Raw genomic sequence first — 26,253 nt, forward strand, 5'->3', positions numbered from 1 at the left:
CAAAACAAGCCCAGTGGAGTGACTGATGCGCTGTGTGGGTTTTTCCCCCAGTAGTAGAGCCAGTTTGGTGTTGTTTTTTTTTTAAGTGTTTCAGGAGTGTCAAGGTAACTAAAGTTCAGGAAAAACACTACTTGTAATTCATCCAAACCAGACCTCCAAGACTGAGAAATTATCACGGGGTGCATTGGTCCCCCAGAAGAAAGTTAACGCAATTCCTTAACCCTCCAATTGAGCAAAGCAATAGCAGCTTTCAGTGGACGTAGCTTTTACCACAAAGGATGGCAATAGTTCAAACGCAACTCCCTGACGCATCCACATTCAGGACGTGCCTCTCTAAACGTAATCTCCTCTGGAAAATTGGTCTCAGTGCAGGCAGCTTGGCACACAGCCTTTCATAAATGCACCCATTCCTGTGTTACGCACCCTCCTGGAAGCCATCAGGTTAGTATACCTGAGACACCACTACTGATTCACCAGCATGGGTGCACGGAGCCAGCTGTGTGCTGAAGTGCCTGTGGTTAGCCCTGCTTTATGGATGGTTAAGTTTAGATGACTCTGTTCTGTAGGCGGCTGCCATACAAAATGAGGCAGAGTTTGTACTACAGCCAGCAATTTACCAGCTGGAAGTTTAATAAAATCTTTCCTGTTTGTGAACTGGATATTTAGGGCCAGGTTGACATCAGTGGGAGTTCTGCCTGACTGAGGACAGCTGCGGGGCCAGGAAGGGATTTGCTCCCCCTTCCCCCAATGTATTTTGGGGTGTTAGTGGTTTTTTTTAAAATCTCCTTCTGAAACATCAGGGTGGCCATGGCTGGAGATGGGACATTGGGTGGGGAAGGCCAGGGCTCTGAGGTGGCACCATGCAGTCTCTCTCTCGGGTGCTTGGCTGGCTGGTCCTCAGATGCTAAGAGTCTGACTGATCGCCATATGTGGGTTCAGGAGGGAATTTTCACCAGTCAGATTGGCAGTGACCTGATGGGTTGTTTTTTTTTTTTTTTTGCCTTCCTCAGCAGCATGTGGGTGCAGGTCACTTGCCAGGATTATCTGGCTGTATCTCACTCATTTCCCTGCCATAGTGGAGGCCTCAGACACTGGCGCACCTCAGTCCCTGCTATTCTCTGCCTGTGGCACATGTCTAGTCTCCTGTGGGCTGTAATAACTTGGCCTAAGTTAGGTTGTTGAGTTTAATGTGTGGGTACTGGGTGGTGCTGGTAGCCTGTGCTATACAGGAGGTCGGATCAGTTGATCTGGTGGTCCCTTTTGGCCTTATACTCTGACTCTGTTACGGATTCGGCCCTATAGCAGCTGTGGGTTAACTTTTTTTGTCCGCCTTGAGAGAGCAACACCAAAAGTTGTAGGAATCAGTCAAAAATAGATTTTGGCCCATCCACTTGTTTGGGAAGCTTTAACAGATCAATAATATCTTTGATTTTTCCAATTCCCATGCAGAGGTCAGGTACTCTCCATCAGAACTCAATTGACATGAAAAGTATGTGTGTGTTACAATACATGAAAAGTCTGTAATGAATGAATGTCTGGTTGTCCTGTGGTTAATTTTTCTTTTTCTGTATTTCACCCTGGAAGCCTTCCATATTGTAATTGAATTTGCTCCTGGCTATTAACCACATTGCTTTTATGTTCACCAATGATTATGAAAAATTTTATTTTACAACAATAATAAAAATGCTAGATAAAAACTTCAAGTATTTAAAAAAAAAAAGAGAGACGTGCTACTTGTTTCTTCCTTTGATCTCTGGAGTTTGAGCTGACTTTTCTGAATAGCCCCCAAACCAGTTTGGTTTTTTATGTGTAAAAAAAAAAAACCAGCAAAACAACATAAGGGAAGGTGATATAACTAGTTCTGTTGACTAATACTAAAGCACTGGTATTTTCTTTACAGGGAATTCACTGTTGAAACTGAAGGGAAAACTTTTCAATTAACAAAGGACATGGTCAGTGTGAAGAGATTCCAGAAAACACTGCATGGTAACTTCATTTACTTTTTAAAAATCTTAGAGATGGGAAGCTGATCACAATACATTTTGAGTGCAGGAGAGATAAGCAAATCTGAAAGTTGTGGCCAAAATGTTGAGACTTAGGTGCTTAAAATTAAGAACCTAAATCAGTATATAGGTTCCTAAATAAGTGGCTCAATCCCAGAGGTGCTGAGAACCTGCTGCTTTCATTGACTTCAATGGAAGCACCTTGGTAAATCAAGTTATTTTTATTACGGTGCCTAAGTTTAGGTACCAAGCTTTGGGGCTAATGGTTTTTTAAAGAAATGTTCCCTCTGTTTTCAGATGAATTATTTCCTTTCAGGATAAGTTCCAGCACAGGATCAAAGTTGGTCAGACAGTTATTTATAGGATTCCATCTTATAAAAGAATCACTTTCTGTAATTATCAGTAGGCAGACTGCCTTCTATCTATGGTACTTACATGGCCCCCATTACCGCTATAGGTGAGGCACCTGCAATGTTCAATGTATTTAGCCTCATAACATCCCTGTGAGGTACGGCACTGCTATTCTCCCCATTAGAGGTGGAGACTAAGGCCCAGAGAGTTTAAGTGACTAGAGCTGGTAGGAAAAATTCCCCCCGAACATTTTTTCTTTGTTCGCTGATTCATCAAAATCAAAATGTTTCGCAAAACTGTTCAATTTAGACAGACTTCCGAGACAACCCAGGCTTGGTCTCCTGCCAGCTCTCCCACCTGGGCTTCCAGGGCCCACAGCTCCAGGATGGCTCGCCATGAGGATGGCCTCAGAGTCAGGGACCCCTGGGCTTCTGAACTCTTGGGCCAGCTGGCTCCTCAGTCTGCTCTAGGAGTTGTGTATCTGTGAGTGTCACAGCTCCCAACTCCTTAGCAGCCCACCAAGAGATGGGCTGTGGCAGGGCCTGTGCTCCCAGGGCTTCCAGGCTCCTGACTCCCCACCAGGCTGAAGATGAGTTTACTCAGTTTCCATGCTGCCATTCAGTGATGGACAGTAGAGAACACTGACAGTTGTGTCAGTTTTAGTCAGAAGCTTGCTGGGTGTCTGCCCTCACTGCAGGCTGCCAAGCAGGTGGCTGGGGATCCCAGGGGACATATATCACTTTGGAAATACCGTGTGTCTGAAAGGAAATATTGCAGGATTTCAGTTCTGCAACATTTTGGGGGGATTTGGCTTCATCCCAGTTTTTCCAAAATCTTGACAACTTTTGTGGAAGTGAACTTTGTTTTGCCAGCCAGCTCTGTTAGTGACTTGACTAAGGCCACATGGGAAGTCTGTGGTCGAGTTAGAAATTTAACCCATTTTCTAACCCAGAGATCCAGGTAGGCATCCTAACCATTAGACCATCATCCTTCCTCAGCTTTTTTTAATCACTTACGAGCCAAGATTCAGAGTACTTCCTGTTAGGTGCAGAGCATCCTTAACTCTTACTCTGCCTCAGAGACCTAGGCAATCTGCAGGCATTAGCAAGGTCTCTAAGTGCCTGTCAGTCAGTGGTAGAAAGTAACTACACTCGTAGTCCATCTCCATTTTATTATCTCAGAGCAGTCAGCTGGAGTTTTGGTTGCTGGTCACTTAATTTGTATTAGTACAGACTCAGAGTTCAGCTTATCCATGGCTGGAAGGGGAGGCATAGCCAGAGTGAAGGAATCTAATGTTCTGTATCCATGTTCCATAGGGCTATAGCTCTTAGAAACAAATTAAAAATGGCATAAGATGTCCTGTGAATATAATCCCGGTGGGAGACGGTGTGGTGCCACAGTGGCTGGCAGAGCAGCACCGGCCTGTTTCACAGAACAGTTATTATTCTAACCAGTGAAGATGGGAACACAAGGCTAGTACATCGGAAATGGCTTTTCAGCATATAAACAAACTAGCATTGTCACTTAGAAGCATACAAGCTGGTTCTAGAAACTAACAAACTCTAGCTTCTCAATTTGTCTGCCAAGGCTTTTTCTAAAATGCTGTGCCGTCTCCCCCTCTCCTTTGCTCAGACAACTAGATTCATACTAAAATGATAGCACCCTTATCAGTATGTGTCGTCCAAGTCTTGATCTCCAAGTATTCCCATTGGAAGCAGAGCTATTTAAACCCATCTCTTTATACATTCACCTGCAGTAAATCCAGACCTGTGTGAAGGAGGGCAGGTTCAATCAAGTAACTGTGCTTTTGTAAACTGCCTTTCTGAATGCAATGTGTTTTGTGCTCTAGTGGAAGAAATAGTCCCGAATGTGATTGAGCCCTCATTCGGAATTGGAAGGATCATGTATACAGTGTTTGAACACACATTCCATGTCCGGGAGGGAGATGAACAACGAACGGTGAGCCTTCACGCGCCTTTGGGTTGGTTGAGAAGCAGCTGTGAGCATTTGATTCCATACCTTGAAATACAAAACAGATATGGGAAAACCCTGTTAGGTCAACTCGTTCCTCTCCCTACCACGGCAGGTGCGAGTTGTGCCCAGGCACTTACAATTACCTGGGATGGTTTGCACTCACTGTACTACTTTGGAGGGGAGGACTTTCTTTTCCCTGTGGGCTGAAACTTGGCAGGTCTCCCTCAAGGGGAGTGAAGTCCTTTTAAGTGATTTGTCTGTGCTTTTACCATCTCAGTACCATGCAGGCATCCTCATGATCCTGGCTTGAGACCTCCCTGCAACTGAGGTCAGAGGGAAAGAGTGCATGTTCTAGATCAGACTGGTGGTGTCCGTGATGCCCAAACTGCAATCCAAGGAGCACTCACTGGTGGCCCATGGAGAGCAATGTAGCACTTGGGGCCAGCCCCCTTTCCTTGTTTCCCACGGCTACGTTTTTTTTAAAGACGCTACATTTCTTTTCCAGCTGAGGTTGCTACTGTGATGGGATTACAAGTCGGGGCTGGAGGCGTTATCTAGTCTCTCTGTTAAGATGTGATCCACCTGTGCAGATTCTTGGGAACCTATGCTGTGTGCAGTAGGAAGGAAGGGAGGGATGGGGTAAGATGAGAGCATGAAGGCTGGGGAAAGAATCTTACTCCAATTCCCCTCCCTTTGGAATGATGTTTTTTGTTAACTTTGTTAATAATGAACTAAATCTCAGAACTATTTACAGCCATACTCCCTATCTGAATCAAGTCTCTGTTTGAATTGGAGAGGGGGTGTGCTAGATCCTAAGCACCACCATCCAGGGAGATGCATTGGGACTAAATATTTTAGTCCCCCCACACCTTTGTTTTCAGGTGTAACATGCCTTTACCTCTGAAGCTTTAATGATGTACAGAGGGCCAGCTCCTCTGCTGGAAGAAATTGGCCTAGCTCTACTGATTTCCCTGGAGCTGTGCTGACTTACCCCAGCTAAGAACCTAGCGCAGATTGTAGCTGCTTAATAATTAAACTCGTGTTTATTTTGACTGTATTTGTGTAGTTCTTCAGCTTCCCTGCTGTTGTAGCGCCCTTCAAATGCTCTGTCCTTCCTCTGAGCCAGAATCAGGAATTCATGCCTTTCGTCAAGGAGCTATGTGAGTAAATGCAGCGCCGCGGATACCCACACGACCGTGGATTGGAAAGATGTGGTGGGGGGGTGGAAACCAAGAGTGGGGGTCTTTTAATGATGCTTGTTTATGCCAAAGATAGTAGCATGCACCTGAGGTAGGGAGAACTCCAAAGCTTTCAGCATCTTCTGTCATTGGAGACCTCTGCATTGATATGAACTAGCCTTGCAAATTTATCATATAAACTTATCAGCTTAGGCACAAAATATGCTCCTTTGCTCTTTACCGTGAGTCCTAATGAAAAAACTATTATTTACCTGCATGTCAAAAAATGTGACTCACCCTGCCCATGTAATGGCTGTGGTGAGTAGTGTGTTTGTTGCTTAGAGCAGGACAGGAGCCCAGACTGCTGCGTCCTGTTCCCAGCTCAACCACTCACTTGCCACGTAGCCTCTGAATAAAACCTAGACCTCCTTGTGCCCAGCCCTGGGCTTTAGTTTCAAAGGTAGCCCTTCCCCTCTGGTATGTCAAAGCACTTTGCAAAGTAGTGCAGGAGAGCACAGTAGCAATCGCTGTGTAAGTCGGTGGAACAGCCGTGATGTCCGACAATGTTAGAATCAGGGCTTGCTTGGAGCTTTTGTTTTCAGCTCTTTGAGATAACCTGTCTGGGCCCAGACACCGAGATGAACCAGTTCTTCAGTTAGTGTTTCGCTGCAAGACCTTTAATGTCAGGCTTGAGAGACCCTTGATTCGGTGTCCTCTTTCAGAAGACTTAGCAATGCACGATAGAGTGCTAACCCTGCACTGTAGTGTCTGCATGGTGTGGGTATGAGCCTGAACCCTTGTGTGGGCCTCGAACCCGAATCCTTCTGTCACAGTAAAGTCACTTGTTACTTTCTAGCCCCCAAACACATGCAGCCTCCCCCCAATTATTACTAATGTTGTACCCGAATTGCGCTAGGTGCTTTATAGGCATAGAATAAGGAGCAGTCCTTACCCCGAAGAGCTTAAAACATAAGGGCCAGAATCTCCCACCCTGGCTTCGTGGGCAAACTCACTGACCTCAGAGGGACTGACTGCAGCCAGGTGGCAACACAGGACCCTGTGTGAACAACTTCCAGTTAAGAGTTGGGCCGAGCAGCAAATAACCGGCATGGGGAGTGGTTGTAGGTCCGCCTTGCTGGGACAGTAATGCCTGTCCATTGGTACTCCCCTCACCCTTTTCTATTTATCACCCTGTGGGTCTGGGTCCTTCCGATCCTCCAGCCCAGCTGGGCTGTTGCTAATCCTGGGAATCTCTGCTTCTTCCAGCTGAGGCGCTCACCAGGAACGGCATCTCCCACAAAGTGGACGATTCCTCCGGCTCCATTGGCCGGCGCTATGCCAGGACCGACGAGATTGGCGTGGCTTTCGGCATCACGATAGACTTCGACACGGTGAACAAGGTGCCTCACACAGCCACTCTAAGGGACCGTGACTCCATGCGTCAGATACGAGCCGAGGTAAAATGCCTGCACGTGTGTTAGGGAAGGAGTTAAATGTTTGTAACTAGCACAGGGGCTGGGCCTGTTGCCTCTGAACCTGTGGGCATACTGGCCTTGGTTGAGCCATGTACAATCCATGTGTTCTGAAGGTGAGGGGTATTCTCACCAGCCTGCCAGTGAAATGAACTGAGGAGTTACTTTCAACAGCCAGAGGGAAAGGTTACCCCTAAAGGAGCCTTGAGCCATTTAGGCATCTGCTAGAAGGCCAACCCGCTCGCTGTGAGTGTGTGCCATTGTGGGAGTAGTTGCTGACTTGTGTATGTAGCACTAAGCTGTCCCCCAGACAATCCTGTGGTGACCTGTCACTGTTGTTGGGGGGAAGTAGGCCTCCTTGGGGCCTCAGCATGGTGTCTCCATAGGCTGTTCTGTGGGCTCTTCAGTGAGCTGTGACATACAAGTGACCACCTTGGACCCTCTCCTTCTGGTGAACTAACCCCTGCGGCCTCTTGAGGTGCTTTAAAAGCCCAGTTTTCACTTGCTCAGACAGACTTTTTCAAGTGACAGCTGGTCTGACTGCCAGGGGGACTGGGCTAGCTGTACCTCTGACCCCGCGGGTTTCTTGCCCTTACTTCGCTCGGGGAGGAATCTCACAGTCCTTGCACTCAGCCCAGGAGCTGGATACGCCGACCTGGGTGCATCAGCCGCTTACCGCCCTGCAGGTCCGACTGGCTTTCAGTTAGTGATACTGACCAACAGCATTTTTGAAATGCAGGATTTTTATTCAGCATTTGGAACAAAATATTAGAGAAAAGAGATGTTCAGACAGTCGACGCACGTAGCTAGTCACAAGCTAAGGGTTTGTCTACGTGGGGAGACTTACCAGCAGACCGATGCTGGTGCAGTAGTTACCAGTATAACTATAGCAGTGAAACTATGCCAGTATAGGTCTGCTGGTAAATTTCCCTGCGTAGACAAGCCCTTGATTACATTGGATGACTCCTCGAAGTGTAGGCGCAGAACAGAACCAATGTACATTCTCCCAGCAAGCCCAGATTTTCCCCTCTCTGCGTGGGAGTCTGTCGGGGTCGGTCTACGCTGCAGATGCTACAGCGGTGCGGCTGTGCCACTGTAGGGCCATGGTGTAAACGCTTGCTATGACGACAGAAGGGGGTTTTCTGTCACTGTAGTGATTCCAGCCCCTTGAGAGGCGGTAGCTAGGCTGCCAGAAGAATTCTTCTGTCGACGTAACCTTGTCTATACTGGGGCTTAGCTTGGCTTAACTACATCTCTCTGGGTCGATCTAGGGTTTAGATGTAGACCAGGCCTGGGGGGTCTCATCAAACTAGTTTGGATGCTGCCCGGGAGAGTGGGCTAGAGCCATTATAGCGATTTGCTCTTAATCGCCCTTAGTGCAAGCTGTTAAGTGGCTGTTAGAAAGGTTCTCCTCCCCCTTTCCCTAGGTGGGTAGGCTCAGCTCCCCAGACCGCTCCTGTGATGAAATAGCCAGCCCTGCTATGGCACAGACACACCTGACACAGCTGCAGTCAATACTGCTAATCATTCAAGAGCACCCAGGTGATGGTCACTGTGACATCCTTGGGATTCTCCAGAAGGAAGGGAGCCAAAATGGTGGCCACAGATGATGTGGGGACACTCGTGCTCCTGCAGTGGAGGAGTCTCCTGTTGGGCGTACGCCAAAAGGAGACGGCCCTGCATGCATTGTGAAGAGCAATATCTTGCTGGGCCCCTCATACAAGCATCACAGTAGCTGTCCTGGGCCTGGTCCAAAGTCCATCGAAGATGCTGGAATGACTCCCATTGATTTCAATGAGTGCTGGCCCCAGTGTGACTAGTAGGTCTGATTTTTTTCCCATTGAACCTTCAGTCAATTCACACATGGTCTCTGTGGCTCTTAAACTCTGCCCCATGATCACACACTCACAATAGCGGAGAGAAAACTCAGCAGATCCTGAGGCAGCCACTGTTTGTGCTCATGTTACAGTGCCCCAGAGCCTGTCAAAATCCCCTGCTTGCAGGTTCATTTGGACCAGTACATTCTTCTCTGCCTGTGCTGTGTGACATTGCCAGGTGCCCCTGTGCTCCGCCCAAGTGATGGCTGCATTTCACTAGTGAATCCCCACGCTATGAGTAGTTGACCAATAGTCGCTACGGTGAAAAGTGATCTAGAATCAAAATGCCCTGTTGCTTGGAGACCCGATGACTTGATGTCCTAGTGGGTGATGAAGAATTTATGGCTGTAAAAATATTACATGAAAATGTTGGGCAGATCTGCTCTCACCAGACTGAGACAGTTGATGGTGTGGCAGTATTTGTAACATAGTGTTAAACATTATCAGTGTACCCGTAGGATGAAAGAAGTCAACTTAGTGGTTGTGTGGCCTCATGTCTTGCCTCTTTCTGTGCACTCTCCTCCTAGGTCTCTGAACTTCCTACCATAATCCGGGACCTGGCAAATGGTTGCCTAACTTGGGCTGCCGTGGAGGCAAAGTATCCACTCTTTGAGGGACAAGAGACTGGCAAAAAGGAGATAATAGAGGAAGACAATTACCTGAAATAAGCCCCATATGATGTCCACTTTTTACTGTTCATGTTAATATGAAATAAACTATCATGTGTATTATTCAAAGCTGCATTGTTTGTGCACCCAGGGACTATGTTTTTTCCTCAGTTGCTGCCTGATTTTAACTTTAAACTGAAATAATGGCAATTAAAGGTGTTATGAATAAAACCGCCCATTGCCTTTGCTTGCTTTTCCATCTTCCAGCCCTTTGACTTTATCAGCCACTGTGTGTGTTGGTTCTTGGGGGCCCAAATGGAAATTGTGGGTGCACAAAGGAAGGCTGGTCCAGTTGTTAGACATGAGTTCAAGCCCCTGCTCTACCATAGATTCCAGTGTGATTTTGGACAAGTTACTGTATACCTCACTTCCCTCTCTGTAAAATGGGGGTGTGGGGATAAATACATTAAAGTACGAGGCGCTCAGCTATTTCGGGGGATATAAGTACCTCAGATAGACAGGTGTGGGCTGAATTTGGCCTTGTCCAGAAGGAACTCCTTCACCCTTTCTGGAGAGAGAAATACAACAATCTATTGGGTTGGTGACAGGCATGGTTATTTCTGAGACTCCATGGAATACCGCGTAGCCTCAAGCCACGAAGCCTAACCTTTAATAGCAGTGCTTTGCATGCGCCTGCTGGAGAGCTTAACAAGCTTCGTGTCTCAGGTTAAGTGTCATTACTCCCGCTAGCCTTGCACAGCCAACACTGCTAAGCAAGAGAGTTGGATTGTTTCTCGTACAACAGAGGGCTTGATTTGCCCCAATTGATGTGCATGGTAATACTCCCGCTGACGTCAGCGCCACAGGGTTGGGTGCTCACAGCATGGTTTACTAAGCGTGTCAGTTACACCGGTCCGGCGCCATTGACGGTAATAAGGCTGCACAGATGTCAAAGAGACCCTGCTTTAGCCTGCAGAACCATTACCCGTGCGGACGACGCACCAAGGGGAAATAAATCCGCTTGGCTGCTGGAGAACAAGCAGAGTGCAGCCCTGGCAGTTAGTAAACATCTTTTCACGTGTAAACTGAGCCAGGCCAGAGGCTTTTCCCATCCCTCAAATACTTTTGGGAGAGTGAAATTTTGTCCCCTCTTAAGAAGGGCCAAAAAATGAATCTAAAAAAATATTCGCGAACTGAAATGGAATTTGTTGTTTCGGGTCAATCAAAACATCACTTTGATTTCACCCTTTTTTCTTCCATTGGTATTTTCAGTCTAGTTAGCTTTCATTTTGAAACAAGAAGTCATTACACCAGAAGTTTTCATGTAAAAAAATGTCAACACACACACTTTGACAACTGACATTTTTCAACATTTTTTGTTTTGGAAATTTATCAAAATGGACCCTGTTCCTGAACAGTCTCAGGTTTGACTAATCAGTATCTGACAAATGATTTGTGGGAAAAGTTCCCGAACAGCTCTGTAAAGCACGCACACATGACAGGGCAGTGAGCATAGAACCGCACAATGCCAGCTCTGCTCTGAAAACGGCTCTGAGGTTACCCAGATAACCTTTAACTCTTCTCTAATACCAACACCCTGAGACAAGTCGGCACTTCAAGCTACAGTTGCTCAGCCTGTGGGTCACAAACAGGTTTCAGATGGTTGCAACTACCCTGCCCTTCTCATACTGCTAAACATGAGAGGCCTTAGTATGGAAAAGGCAGAGACCCACAGCTCTAAATCACCCATTATCCATCTACCACAGGTTCACTTCAGCAGAGACTGACAGAAGGGTGGAATTCTACTAACGGTATTGGCTGAGCAGAGACTTCCCTTATTTACAGCAATATACAGAGCAAAGATGCACTTCACCAATTTCTAATTAGATGCAGCATATTGAAGGCCATTCACAACAATTGTGTGCCATTGACTGCAAAAATAGCATAAGATGCAGCTAGTATTATGTACTGAGACTGTGACAATGAGCCACGATGCTGGAAAGAGCAAAGGTTACAGCAGTGACAAACTATGGTGTTTCAGAGTAACAGCCGTGTTAGTCTGTATTCGCAAAAAGAAAAGGAGTACTTGTGGCACCTTAGAGACTAACCAATTTATTTGAGCATAAGCTTTCGTGAGCTACAGCTCACTCACGAAAGCTTATGCTCAAATAAATTGGTTAGTCTCTAAGGTGCCACAAGTACTCCTTTTCTTTTTGCAAATTATGGTGTGTGAGACAGGAAGTTACTTTACCAGTACACTGACTTTCCAAATCCAAGTTGTCTCCAGCGGGAGGGTGGCATTTTTTTTAAGCCCAAAGAAAGTCTTTGATCTGAAACAAACACATCTTACAAAAGATGGGAGGTGGGCATCCCACAGGGAGCAGAGTTAAGGATGTTTGGGTGAACAAAACAGTGTTTCCATATGAGGGCATCTGAATTCTGCAGAGCCTAAGACCTCCACAGCCTCCCTGGCTGTTTTCCAAGCTTGGTCCTCCGAGCTCCATACCTTGACTCCTCCCACCTGTGGACTGTTTACTGGTCTCTGTATATCTATAGGAACCATGGTTCCTGATGTGGATTTTGTATGGACTTCAGAAATAGTCTGCAAGAAGCACTCATCCAGCCATGGTAGCTGGGGAGGAGACAACTTGGGCAGATTATAGGGGCTGTTAGTGCCAGGAATTCTGAGCTGTGGTAAACAGGCTAATCGATAACCTTCAGGCTTTTGCTGTTACACCTTAAAAGTCTGCTGAGACCTGACACCCATCCTGCAATTCCAGATTCCCCATCAGATAGCTTCCCAGCTGTCTAACTCTGCTCCCACATCTCAGAGCTGCTCCTGGGCACCAGAGCTTTTAAACAAAATCTCATTTGAACTTTCTAGGAAAAACCACATTTGAGCTAACAAAACCAAAACCCCACTACGCCCTGGAAGAATTTTCACATCAAGATAAATATTTATCTTCTTCTTTTGGCCTGACTTCCCACCTCTCACAAACAGCTCAGCTTTAAGCAAGACATTGCTCACTTGACCACATGTAAAACCCGGAGTAGAAGAGAACTTTATTGAACATAGAATAGGAGCAGCCAAAGCTGGGCTTGTCAACATGATGAAAGCATCAGTTCTCAGAAGCAGACCTCTCATGCAGCTGAGTTAAATTTCCTAAGGTGCCCCTATAGCAGGGAGTTGATTATAGTATAAAAACCAATAGGGTGTGTCAAGGCTGATTCCCCACTGTGGCACTTCAAGTGCAGAAGGTGGGGGCCCACAAGGATTTTAAAAATTAATACTGGCCACTCCAGGCTTGTATTAAACTCCCAAGGTTACAGCTTTTCTCTAACCTCGGATTGGTAGATGCTGCCGCCACCGAAGTGCAAAAAAACCCCTTTTAGGAACCCAGGAAGGTGAACTTGGGAATTCCTTCCTGTGGGGTACCCTCAAGCCCTTTCACCCCCACTCCGGGAAAGAGCGGAGAAAGAAAACAAAGGAAATCAGCCATTGCCCCCAGCTAATTAAATAACATGTGCACAAACCTCTTAGGACACCAAAAATCCAATCATGTTAAAAAAGGTAAATTTTGTTAAAAACCGGACCCTCGCTAGAACACGGGATTTGGGATCCATGCACGGTACTGCGTTAACTTGGGGACCGTGTTAAAATGAATTACAATTAAAGTAATTACATGTGGGATCCATGGCCACGACAGCGTTATATGCGAATTCGCGCTATATAGACGCGCGTTCTAGTGAGGGTCCACTGTACATCTGGAAATTAGGCTTTTGCTAGATTTATAAAAAAAAACCACTTACAAAATTTCAACATCAATAACAACCTTCTTGAGGTCCAGCTTAAAGGTTACAAGGAAAACAGAAGCATCTGGGGTTAGCACAGAGGAGTCCACGAGCCAATAAAAAATAAACAAACAAACCTAATCACGTCTTCCTAGACATTTTCTGATTTGTGCGGAGGTTTTAGGTATGAGCGGATGATTTCCATACCTGACAAAAAGCGTTTTACAGCATAGTCCCATCCCTGACTCTGCTCTGTCCCCTCTCTCCGGAGAACAACAACAGACAAAGGGAAGGTTTTCCCAAGTTTAAAAAGTTCTAGGCCTCCCATTGGCTCTTTTGGTCAGGTGCTCACTCACTTCCTTTTACCTGGGGACTTTTTTAACCCTTTACAGGTAAAGCAAGTAGAGAACAGCCACTAAGAGGGATTTTATAGCTAACTGGCTGGCTGGGTGTCCCTAAAAGGGAGCTCCCCCCTCACCCTTCATTTATCACAGGGTGGGATTTAGGGGAAAAAGCCTATAGGACAGGGGTGGGCAAACTACGGCCCGCGGGCCAGATCCAGCCCCTCAGGGCTTTGGATCCGGCCCACAGGATTGCCACCACTGCGGACTCCGCACCACTCCGGGAAGCGGCCACACCACGTCCCTGCAGCCCCTGGGTTGGGGTGGGGCCGCAGAGAGCTCCACACGCTGCTCTTGCCTGTGGGTACCTCCCCCAAAGCTCCCATTGGCCAGGAACGGGTTACTGCAGCCAATGGGAGCTTTGGGGGAGGTACCCACAGGGGCGGGAAACACACGGAGCCCTGTGCTCCTCCCTCCTCCAGGGGCAGTGCAGGGACGTGGTGCCGGCTGCTTCCCGGAGTGGAGTGGCGTGGTGCAGCGCGGGGCTAGAGCAAGCGTGCAGGGATCCTGCCCTGGCCCTGGTGCATGCCGCTGCCACCCCAGAGCCGCTCTAGGTAAGTGGTGCCAGGTTGGAGCCTGAACCCCTCCTGCATCCCACACCCCAACTCCCTGCCCTGAGCCCCCTGCTGCATCCCACACCCCTTCTGCACCGCAGCTCCCTGCCCTGAGCCCCTTCCTGCACCCCACACCCCTCCTGCACCTCAGCCCCCTGACCTGAGCCCCCTCCCGCTCTCCACACCCCTCCTGCACCCTAACCCTCTTCTGTGAGCCCCCTCATACACCCCGCACCCCTCCTCTGCCCCAACTCCTTGCCCTGAGCCCCTTCCTGCACACCACACCCCCTCCCACACCCCATTCTCCGCCCCTGTACCCCAACCCCCTGCCCTGGCCCTGCAAGCAATTTCCCCGCCCAGATGTGGCCCTCGGGCCAAAAAAGTTTGCCCACCCCTGCTATAGGACATAGCAGCACAAGTCCCACTGACTTTAATAGGACTTGTGATCCTAAGCGAAATGCCAGAACATTAACGATACAGGGACTACCATGTCATCTGAGGGCACTGAGAATTAAGTTTTCCCTGCCGTATGTTCCTTTCATGAAGCGTGGGGGAAGGAGACAAGCCACCAGGAGCATGTGTCTAAATGCTTTTGCTGCAATTCTTGGAGGACATGGGGAAACAGCACAGATAGCAGGGCAGCCCGACATTCGTGCATTGCTGAGGCTGTTTAACAAGGCACAGCAGGTTAGGACAAGTCTCCAAAGTCTGGATTATTTCATGACTTTAATGGATTAGGCCAACATTTTCCAAAGTGACTGGCAATTCTGGATGGCTTCTTGTTTTGGGTGCCCAGCTTGATGCACCTAAAAGGAGCCTGATTTCTGCAGCACAAGTGCTCAGCACTTTCTGAGAATCAGACCCCTTAAAAACGTCTCAAATCGGGCACCCAATGTCACAAGTCACTTTGGAAGATTTTGGCCAGCAGCCTCAAGGCCCATTGAACACCATGCCAGGGCCTCAGTTTACTGCTGATGGTGAAAGAAGAGCACCATCTACTGAAACACTCACCTCCTGCTTTGTAGGGCAGCAGTCGCAGTGCTATACTTAAACCTACAGCCAACAGCAGAGTTGTGAGACTGGGTATGGGGCCAAATGCAAAAAGCAAAGAAACCTGGCATGTCAGGGTTCCCTCCCCACTCTGAACTCTGGGGTACAGATCTGGAGACCCGCATGAAAGACCCCCTAAGATTATATTTCACCAGTTTAGGTTAAAAACTTCCCCAAGGCACAAATTCCTTTCCTCGTCCTTGGACAGTATTGTTGCCACCACCAAGTGATTTAAACAAACATTCAGGAAGGGGCCACTTGGAGCCCTATCTCCCCAAAAATATCACCCCAAGCCCCTTCACCCCCTTTCCTGGGGAAGCTTGAGAATAATATACCAACCAATAGGTTAACAAAGCGGGCACAGACCAAATCCCTGGATTTAGGACACTGAAAATCAATCAGGTTCTTAAAAGAAGACTTATTTTTTTAAAAAAGTAAAAGAATCACACCTGCAAAATCAGGATGGAAGGTAACTTTACAGGGTAAGTAAAAGATTTAGTCCCCTCTGACTCTGCTTCCTACTTACACCACAGGAATAAAATTACCTCTTAGCATAGGGAAAATTCACAAGCTAAAACAAAAGATAATCTAATGCATTTCCTTGCTATTACTTACAATTTCTGTAATTTTAGATGTATCATTTCGGGATCTTTGTAGGAGCTGGTTTACCTGCTTGGTTTCGCTCTTTGTCCTGAGAGGGAACAAAACAAAGAGAGCACAAACAAAAGCTCCCCCTAGATTTGAAAGTATCTTCTTTTCCCATTGGTCCTTCTGGTCAGGTGCCAACTAGGTTAATTGAACTGATTAATCCCTTACAGGTAAGGGGAGTCTGTACCTCTGGCCAGGAGGGATTTTATGTTACTGCATACATAAGGGTTGTTACCCTTCCGTTTATATTTATGACACCTGGTATTACTGCTCTTTATTCCAACTGCTGTATTGTTGGGTTTTCATTATGCTGTTCAGTGAACCACAGCAGGGAGAGCAACTTCCTATTGACTCAGGAGAAATACTCCGGCCCCATTCCCACCAACACCTGCAGTCATAGAATATGCAGGCAAAATTGCTCAGGATCTTTAGTGAAATACATAACATGAATTCACTGGGGTTTCCCCTCCCCCCATTAGGAGGTGAGACAGATTTGGAGTGAGACAGAGGGTAGCAGAGCTAGAATGAAGCTGTGAACTGCAAAAACACTCCAACCACCCCAAAAAAGCACAGCTGATTTACCCCCCCCCCCTTCCCTGCCCCCATCAAATGCTGCTTCTGATGCTCAAGTGAGTGTATCTGACAGCAGTTAATTATCTTGATAGTACTGGAGTGGCTTTATAAGAAACATAAAATCCTGTTGGCATTTCAGGTGGCAAATTGTGGCCAGCTGATGTGAATCAGAGCCGCTTCTATTGAAGTCAATGGGATTCCTAGCAGAAGGGTGCTTTGGGGGATACCGCAGTCAGTTGAGCCAACGGAGGGAGCTGTGCAAGGATCTTCTCCCCATGCATTCAAACCAGGGGGCAAGGTGTATGTTCACATGAAATGCTTTGAAATTAGTATACCACGTCTTACTGACTGAATTCAGTACAGCTGTACTGTAATATATATCAACCACCCTGATGTTTTTAGCCAGCTACAGTGCAGCATACAATTAGGCTGTGGAATACATTGTTCAGTGGCTTTCCAGTTGAGGGTGAACAATCAAATACAATGAAATGCATTACAAAAGCCTGTGCTAGGCCAGTCCTAGCCTGGAGGTACTGTTCTACAGTATGCCCTAAGGATCATGCCTTCTAGGCATCCCTTTTTGCAGGTCTTTGGTGATCATTGAAAACAGGGTTGCTTTGTTTTTTTAAATCGTATCATTCAGAACCTGTGCGGCTGATTGGCTACACAGGGTCCATGGCTTGTTCTCACCACCTGATGAAGCTGTTGCTCTATAACTCACCCTGAAAATGCCCTAGGACATTTGGGAATACAGTCAGCACTGAGCGGCTAAGTATCTTGTCCCCGAGTAATAGAGATTGTGAAGTCCTGCTAAATCTTGCAATATTTGGTGCTTTTAAAAAAAAAGCCCCAGCTCCTGGAGTCAGGTGATTCAATTACCTCTCAGTGTTCAATTAAATTAAAAAATAAGTTTCTAGCCCTCATTCATTTAGAGAAAAGCTTGAAAACATGAACAGCAACTGCTCAAAAACCCATAGGTAAATAAAAAGAACCCAACATGATTATAACTTTATATCTCATGATTTTTAAGTCAGTCTCATGATTCTGAGGGGACTTGGCTCTTGGTTTTCAGATGGCTGGGGCCCCAATCAAGATCAGGGCCCCATTGTGCTAGGTGCTGTATGGATTCCTGGTGAAATGCAGTCCCTGCCCCAAAGAGCAACAGTCTGCTTAATGGAGTTATGCCCAGGATCAATTTGGCCCAACATTACTAAGCATGGGTGTCCCCCCGGGCTTTCCTGCCCTGCTTGCTTTTCCTGATGTAGGATCCAGGAAAATCCTTAGGGATCACAGACTACAACACGGCAGTCCTTGCTCCTTCTCCTCTTTTCCATGGCTCTGGGCCACTTTCTGCATTGCTGAAACTCCAATTAAACCTGGGAGGCATTAAAATCTGGCACGGATCCCTCGCTGGATGGACGGATAGATGCTGAGCTGTTCCACTGGATACAATCTCCTTTGCCATGGCTGCATCCTCCTAAATTTTCACCCTGGAGGAAAGCAGAGAAATCTGACAGCGCCACGTGGGCTGTTGGAGAGCCAATCCTGTCGGTGCTAGCCAGGGTGGGAGCCCTATGTCTTACCTCTTACTGGGGATCTGTCTGAATTACAGCCACTGGTTAGCAGCTACTGATAGAGCTGCACCAGCACAACCTGCCAGCGTAAAGAGGCAAAGCTGCTACTTGCACGGGAGGAGTTTCCCCTGCTTGACACTAAGCTGCCTAGGCACAGAATGCAATTTATCCAACTAGCCTCTGCTGGCCGAAATTGGAACTAATCCCCTGTGTAGCCTAGGCCCTAGTGTAGCCAAGACTCCTGCAGCCACTGCTGTTTTGATCAGCATGTTGGGTACGCTTGCTCTGAGCAGCATGACAGAGCCTAGTCCCTCACCTGAATAGGCACCACTGCTCGGCGAGGAATGCTTTTAAGAGAAGTGCAAAGGAGGGTGCCTGGAAATGCTGTTTTGATGCGAGACCAGAAGCTAGCTCCCCTGCAATAGCTGTGGCTGGGTTCTGTGGTTTGGCAGCTAAACAATGACTAACAAAGGCTTCTGAATAATTTTCGTTGCATTTAAATGAATTTGTGCACAAGTAAAAGAGGAAGGCGCTGTGGGGGAGGGCGGAAAAGCACCAGCTTGGCAAAGGTTTCGGTGAGCACGGCATGAGTCAGAGTGTGCTTGTTGTCGAGTAGAAGTTTTCCTCGGGGAGCCACTCAAATAATCCACCCTGGTCATTTAGTTTTGTTGTCAGGGAATAATTTCCATGAAGCCATGTGAGTGATGACAAAATGCAGTCAGCTGTGTTTGGACAGAGTCGCTGGCGGCTGCCCTGGGTTCAGTTAGCTCAGTTTTACTAGCATCCCTCCTAGCCTAAAACAATCGCAATTGCTTTTGCACGTCACCTTGTATCTGGTCCAAACAAGGCAGGTAAACAGCCCTTTCTGCTCAGTTATTAGCGGGCTGCTGAATGTCATGGCTGTGCTGTCTGAGTCAGCTTCGCCACGCTGCTCTATCTTTGTCACTGGATGGCCCAAGAAGAGCCTGCAGAGACGCACCATGTCTCAGTTCCGGGTAACTGCGCCCGTATCTCCCCTCAGGGCTCCAGCAAAGGCCACCCACTTGCCGGCTGTTACCTCTCTTGGGTGGAGACACATCTCTCTCTCCAGTCTGACCATGAACCCAATTCCCGGCCTTCGCTGCATTACTCCCAGGAAACAGTCTGCCTAACAACCGTGTAACTGGTCACAATTAAGCTACCACATGGCTCTTTCTAAGCACGCGCATTTGTTCTGAGAAAACCTACTAAAACAGTAACAAAAGCTGCTAATAACTTACCAGAGGTCACCCCAACTCCGACAGGGGCTCTGGCCTGCTCATACCCCAGGGAGGGGTCTTTTCTATGGCCACAAGTTAATCACAGCCTCAGCTCAGAACTAGCACGTGCATAAAACATTTTAGCCTCTCCATTATACAGTTCAGGGGTCTTTGATCTGGAGTTCCCAGGACCAGGTGATCGGTAGATGATGGGTTTTTCTCCCCAGGGCTGAGCTTCAAAAGGCCCCCCCCAAGTATTGCCTCGGAAACCCATTTTGCACGTGTCGTCCCAAGTTCTTCGGAGTTCCTAACGTTCCCCCAAGGTTTACGTCCGTCTGTCTCCCAGACCAGTTACATAGGGTTGTACAGTGCTCCAATAACACGAACACAGTTGCCTTTGAATACAATGGACCCCATAGGTGTTAACCTGATTCAATAAGGTTTACCCAGGATACTGCAGGAAATCGCCCTCCATCACACAACGTGCTGCTGCTCGCCCTTTTATTCAGAGCATCTGGGTCGGCGTTGGCCAAAGCCTTTAGTGGTGAGCTGGCAGCTCCTATGTACAAAATGATCTTTTCCTCTCTAGCCACTCTGTGCGGGTGAAAACAACCAGCTCTTCACACCAGTTCCATTATAACATACTAATTGGCATTTAAGGGCTGAGCCAAAATCCACTGAAGGCAATGGGCAGCTTCTCCTTTAACTTTGGGATGGGCTTTGGGTCAGGCCATAGGAGAGACTGCACTGGACTAAACAAGAACACGCTATGTCTCTCTTGATAGGTGGAGACTTACATTGTGCATTTCCCTTTGCTTTGCCACTGACGGCAGCCTCTTTAGCTGATCTTTCCGCTTTTTCCATAGAGTCATTCACAGATTCTACAGCCAGAAGGGATCATTGTGATCATCTAGTCGGACTTCCTGAGGGACACAGGCCAGAGACCTGCCCTGAATTCATTCCTGTTTGAAAAACCTCAAGCCTTGATTTAAAAATTGCCAGCAATGGAGAATCCACCACAACCCTTGGTAAATTGTGCCAATGGTTAATGACCCTCACTGTTAAACATTTGCAGTTTGAGTTTGTCTTCAGCTTCCAGCTGCTTCCCCCACAAGAACCTTTCAACCACCTTCTGTGCTTCCCCGAGCTCATGGAGCCACCTCTCCAAATCAATGCACACAGCCACTACCTTCTCCTCCTCCCAATCCCTTCTCAAAAGCCACTTCTACCTCCCTGTCCATTTAAACCCCTTCTGAGAATGGCTAGCGCAGGTGGCATCTCCTGAGTGTCCCATGTCCATTTATCTTAGTGAAAGGGACAAAATTTGGAAGCTTCCAAATTGTTCCTTTGGCTAAGAATCTACATAAAACAAGGCTGTAGTGGGGCTGATATTTTAGCTTAAACCCAAAGAAGTGCATCCACACACCCTTTTACACTGGTTTAACTAAAGCAGCTTGAAACCACACATGACGGGTTGGGTCACAGAAACTCCCTCAGGACCATCAGTAGATGTGCTGGGATACCACTGAGGAAAAAAAAAACCCTACCAGAAAAGGCTTCCCTCCACTCCCATCTTGCTGAGCTAGACACACCAGTCTGCTCCAGCACAGACCAAGAGGTTGGGCCATGCCCCCCTGAAGTTCACAGAAACTAAGATCCACTTAGCCCAGGGGACTCTCAGTTATCAGGGACTTTCCCAGCACCCAGTATTCAGTCTTTCTGGGAGCCTAAACCCCGAATAAATCCATTTTACTCTGCATAAAGCTTATACAGAGTAAACTCATAAATTGTCCGCCCTCTATAACACTGATAGAGAGATATGCACAGCTGTTTGCTCCCCCAGATATTAATCACTTACTCTTGGTTAATTAATAAACAAAAGTGATTTTATTAAGTATAACAAGTAGAATTTAGTGGTTCCAAGTAATAACAGACAGAATAAAGTAAAGTAAAATAAAGCAAAACACGCAAGTCTAAGCCAAATTCATTTAAGGAACTGATTACAGATGAAATCTCACCCTTAGAGATTTCAATAAACTCGTTTCAACAAGCTTGTTTCACAGACTGGACTCCTTCCTAGTCTGGGCTCAATCCTTTTCAGACCAATGTTGTAGTTTATGGCCTGGGTCCAGCAATCACTCACACCCTCATAGTTACTGTCCTTTGTTCCAGTTCCTTTCAGGCATTTCTTTGGGGTGGAGATGCCATCTCTTGAGCCAGCTGAAGACAAAATGGAGAGGCTTCCAGGGCCCTTTATATTCTCTCTTTTGTGGGCAGAAACCCCTTTGTTCTTCTGTGCAAAATCACAGCACCAAGATGGAGTTTGTAGCCACCTGGGCAAATCACATGTCCATGAATGAATGATTCAGCTTTTTGCAGGCCGACGCCATTGTTTACACGTTAGTTTGAACGTTCCCAGGAAAGCTCAGATGTGGATTGGCGTCTCCCAAAGTCCATTGTCAGTTAAGTGTTTCTTGATTGGGCACTTACTCAGACTAGTTGTTTCTCAAGAAGCTGATCAAATGCTTCACTGATGCTACTTAGAATCAAACACATTGAGATACAAGCACATAGCCAATATTCATAACTTCAAATACAAAAGTGATACACACATACAGACAACATAATCATAACCAGCAAATTACAACCTTTCCATAGACACCTTACTTGACCTCCTTTGTACAAAATTTTGTGCAGCTCTAGGACCTTGGTCACGACAATGATCGAAATGGTCACAGTTTGTATCAATAATGCCACACCGCACTTGCAAGAAGGATGGTCCAGTGGGGGGGAGTGAACCTAGGTTCAAATTTTCTGCTCGGCCACAGACTTCCTTGGGCAAACACTTAGTCCCAGATCCTCAATAGGATTTAGGCACCTAATTCATTGGGAGCTTGGCACCTCAATACCTAGGATCTGGGCCATAGGGTGGGTCTTCACCAAAAAGAAGAGAGAAAAAAAGCAGCAACCCTGTCAGAAACAGAGCTAGACCCAGGGTGAAGAGCAAGGTCAGAACAAGGCAAGCACAGGACTGAGAGCTGGGCTGGAGCAAGCGAAGGCCTGTGGCATCTGTCACCACTAGCAGGCAGGGTTCAGTTCCAAGCCATGAAATGATACCACGTAGAGTGAGTTGCTAGGTCTGCTGCAAGGCTTCTATACCTGCCTGAGCATCACCAGCCCAGCCTCCAGCCTGTGGATTGGCTGAGCCTGGCACAGGAATGACTCATCACCACTTGTGGCTTAATCAGGCCCTAGCTCAGGGATGACTCATCACCTCCCAAATCCCGGCTCTCCTATGGGCTTTAACTGGAGCTGTTAACCCAATTTAAAAGCCAGGTTGCTCTGTCTTCACTGCTCTTTTAACCCAAGTCAGCTAACTAGAGGTAAGGACATCCCTGAGACCAGTGGTCCCCAAACTTTTCAGGGTCATGCCCGCTTACCCCTATCCATGCCCTCCCCCTAGACAAAGGGTAACAGGGGTAAGGGGGTTGAGGCTGGGTGGGGAACCATGGCCAAGCTGTGGTCAGGGGCCGTGGCTGGGGGTAGGGCTCGGAGCAGAGTGGGGCTGGGTGGTGCTCCCTCCCCACCCCCTAGGGGGCACACCCCACAATTTGGGGACCTCTATCTTAGTCCCTCTGGTCTAGATCCTCAAAGGTATTTAGGTACCTAACTTCTTCTGCAGTCAGTAGGAGCCGGGCCTCAATTCCTCACCCATCAAAGGGGGAAAATTGCATTTCCCTCCTGCACAGGGTTGCTGGGAGGGAAAATACTTCCTGGACTGTGAGGTGCTCAGGCTGATGGGGGCTGGATAACTACCTGGCATAGTTAAACTGGCAACTTGCTCCTACAGATGAATCCTCTGGCTGGTTTGACCTCTGAGATTCCTGACTCACAAGAACAGACCCATCCTTCCTGTGGCCTTTCCAAGCCTGTTTGATTATAAACCTGATACATCCTGTCATGATCCTAGACTGTGAGCTGCAGGGCAGGGACTGTCTGTGTTACCTGTCTGCACAGTGCCTAGCCCTATTAGCTGTTACTGCAATATAAATAATCATAGTGGTGATTCGCTGTGTGACTTTGGGTGAGTCATTTCACCGCTCCGTGCCTCGGTTTCCCCGTCTGGCGATAATGATATTTGTTTTCCTTTACAAATAGCTTTGAGCTCTATGGAGAACAAGTGCTGGGGCTGTAAGGATTATTATTTATTATGCATATGGTGGGAGTGCTCGACAGCCCCAATCCTGAGCCAGGACCCCACAGTGCTAAGGTGCTGTACGACCAGTGTAGAAGCTGCACTGATAGTGGGGAAGGAGTAACAAAGGGCAAGGGTTTTCAAACAGGACTAGTGATTTGGGGTGCATCAGTTTTTTGGGGGGGAGCTGAGTTTTAGAAAGTGCTGAGCACCCGCTCCCTGCAAACCAGGCTTTTTTCAGGCACCTCAAGTTGGACACTCAAAATCACGAGTCACTTTTGGAAGCTCTTGACCCCAAATGTTTCCTTTCCGGCAGCAGGCAGAAGCTTGGAATTTCGTGCCTGCTCTTTGTGCAGTTCTGCCTCCCTTGACCCATCTGCCTTCTCCAGATGCTTATGCTTCCACCAGGAGGCGGCTTCTTTCCATCCCTGCTGCTTGGCTGACCAAAAAAAAAAAAAAGTCTGCAATGAAAGTTTCTTATTGTTCCCTCCTCATCTCCACTCAGCCCGTCAGTTCTCAGCTCTCGTTCCAATACGATAACAACAATAACAGCCTTGCTAATGCAACACAGCTTGGCAGTTACAAGAACAGGAGTTTCAAGTGGGTTTTATTTTCAAGTGGGTTTTATTTTCATTTAAAAGGACTTTGTAGGTTCTTGTGTTCTTTCGTCCTCCGCCCCCTTCCCCCGCCATCTACTTGCTTCCAGCCCAGGGATGCCTGGTTTTTCTACTCACTTTGTCCTGTCTCTAAATGTGCAGAAAGAGCCGCACAACACCGGAGTGAGTGGTGGTGTCCAAGACACTGCTGGTAGTCCTGGTTAGAGCTGGTGTATCTCATGCATCCTTTATTCTGAAGAGGTGCAGGTAAGAAAATGCATGTCCAGAACTAATTAGATTCTCCAGACATAGGGATACTGTGGGTCAAATCCTGCTCCCAGTTAAGTCAATGTCCAATAGGGTGACCAGATGTCCTGATTTTATAGGGACAGTCCCAATTTTTGGGTCTTTTTCTTATATAGGCTCCTATTACCCCCCCACTCCCTGTCCAGATTTTTCACACTTGCTGTCTGGTCACCCTAATATCCAAATTTTAACCCATAGTCCATAATACCAGCATGATGAAGGGAGCCACAGTCTTTCTTACACAAGAAGGATTTCTCATAGAAAACAGCTACAACTATATAGACCGACACAAACATCTTTCCACACAGCTCAAGTTCCAGCTTGGTTTTTCTTGTTTGCCAGCAACCATACAGTCTGCAATGCTATACGTTATACAGTGATATCTAGTGGTGGAATAATATACAGCAAGTAAACATGTCATTACAAATTCCTTGGAGGTAAACATCACTACAAATTTGGAGCCACCAATGGGAATCCATGCCTGCAGAACTAATTAGGCTGCCGTTTGTTTCTCAACTTCTCCAAATTAGTTTGAAAGGGCAAGTGACATGGGCTCTAAATAAGGGTTACATTTGAATTGGTTTATCGGGTGTTGCTTCAAAAAACTGGATTCAGCTACACAAGTGTGCTAGTTGCGTGGGACCCTAGCAAAGCTATCCCTGTCCAGAGCATTACTGACACTTGGGATAGCTAAGCAACATTATTGCCAGAGATGAGATGCTAGACTGCTGCAGGGCAATAGGCTGGAATGTACAGTATTGAAGATAAGGGAATAGCTGCTCTGTGCAAACGTAAAGGTTGCATAGTCCCTCCCTGTGTCCTGCAAGACATCCCAGTACCTTAAGAATCTCTGCAATGAAGAATGATCGTCTCTGTAGACTTCATTATTTTAGACACATTAAGAGAAAAGTAGCTAATCATGCATATTCTTCCCTTGATTTACATCTATGCCTGTAAAATCAAAGCGACTCACACAAAGTCAGGGCCTTAACTATTTATTAAGAGAGTTAAAGAAAAAAAGCTGGATCATGACCTAAGAGGTGTATTTAGTCTGACTTCATTAGAATGCTCCAGCTGCTTTGTGCAGTTCTAGGAATGCAAAGCAGCCAGGATCCAGGCTTAAACTGCTAGCTTTGAGCCGGATTCACAGCTGTTTTGAGTCACTGGAGAAGCCCAAAGCAGCCATATGGTACCAATTAATCTGGCCCCAAGCCTTTAATTTTGAACTAGGGGGCGTTTACACTGTGCTTCGCCATCTCACCACAAGAGGGCGCTGTGAATAAGAAATTAGCAAGCCCTGCTGAGGTTGCATTATTGGAGGTTTAGCTCAGGAAAGCTTACGCTCAAATACATTCGTTAGTCTCTAAGGTGCCACAAGTCCTCCTGTTCTTTTTGCGGATACAGACTAACACGGCTGCTACTCTGAAACCTGTCATTATTGGAGGATAGAAATCCTTTGATAAATAAATCATCATTTTAAATCCCTTTCTTTTCACTATGCGGCTGGCTCCCTGCTCCTAGCACCCCCTACCCATTAGTTCAAGATCAGCAGTGTTCTGAATAGCATTTAATTCATGAATAACTTTCAACTAAGCTGCTGTAGCATTTCCAGAGCAGTCTCAAATTGAGGGCCCTTAACACAGGAATCTGGTTCAGCTTCCATGGAGTAGTGTGAGGGAGCAGGGGGCTTGAACCCAGGCCTGCAGGCAGGCTTCAGCCAGCAGTGTGCTAGTACCAGCAAGGAGTGGGGGGCTGGCACACCCTAGCTCACCATAGGCATCTCCCCACAAAGCTCCCAATTGGCTCAGACTCACTATTTAAGCCAGAAGGAAGCACAGGAAGTTATCTGAGAAACCTGGTGAA

At 47.1% G+C, this 26,253-nt stretch overlaps 1 protein-coding gene and 1 long non-coding RNA gene across 2 annotated transcripts in view; one reads left to right on the forward strand and one right to left on the reverse strand.

The window, feature by feature from the left end:
- Positions 1-9,694, forward strand: part of GARS1 (glycyl-tRNA synthetase 1) — a 35,141-nt gene extending 25,447 nt beyond the window's left edge. The window contains exons 13-17 of the mRNA XM_037891179.2: positions 1,901-1,986; positions 4,204-4,313; positions 5,395-5,488; positions 6,773-6,963; positions 9,383-9,694. Of these exons, the coding sequence (XP_037747107.1) occupies positions 1,901-1,986; positions 4,204-4,313; positions 5,395-5,488; positions 6,773-6,963; positions 9,383-9,523 (622 nt within the window). The 3' untranslated portion in view covers positions 9,524-9,694. The remainder of the gene's footprint in view (positions 1-1,900; positions 1,987-4,203; positions 4,314-5,394; positions 5,489-6,772; positions 6,964-9,382) is intronic.
- On the reverse strand, positions 1,337-13,678 carry LOC119565432. The gene is made up of 2 exons (XR_005224114.2): positions 13,463-13,678; positions 1,337-4,373 (listed from the first exon to the last, which is right to left on the reverse strand). It is a non-coding gene; the product is annotated as an uncharacterized LOC119565432 (long non-coding RNA).
- Positions 13,679-26,253: the final 12,575 nt, after the last annotated feature.

This window comes from Chelonia mydas, chromosome 2, assembly GCF_015237465.2.
Source record: "Chelonia mydas isolate rCheMyd1 chromosome 2, rCheMyd1.pri.v2, whole genome shotgun sequence".
Lineage (NCBI taxonomy): Eukaryota > Metazoa > Chordata > Testudines > Cheloniidae > Chelonia > Chelonia mydas.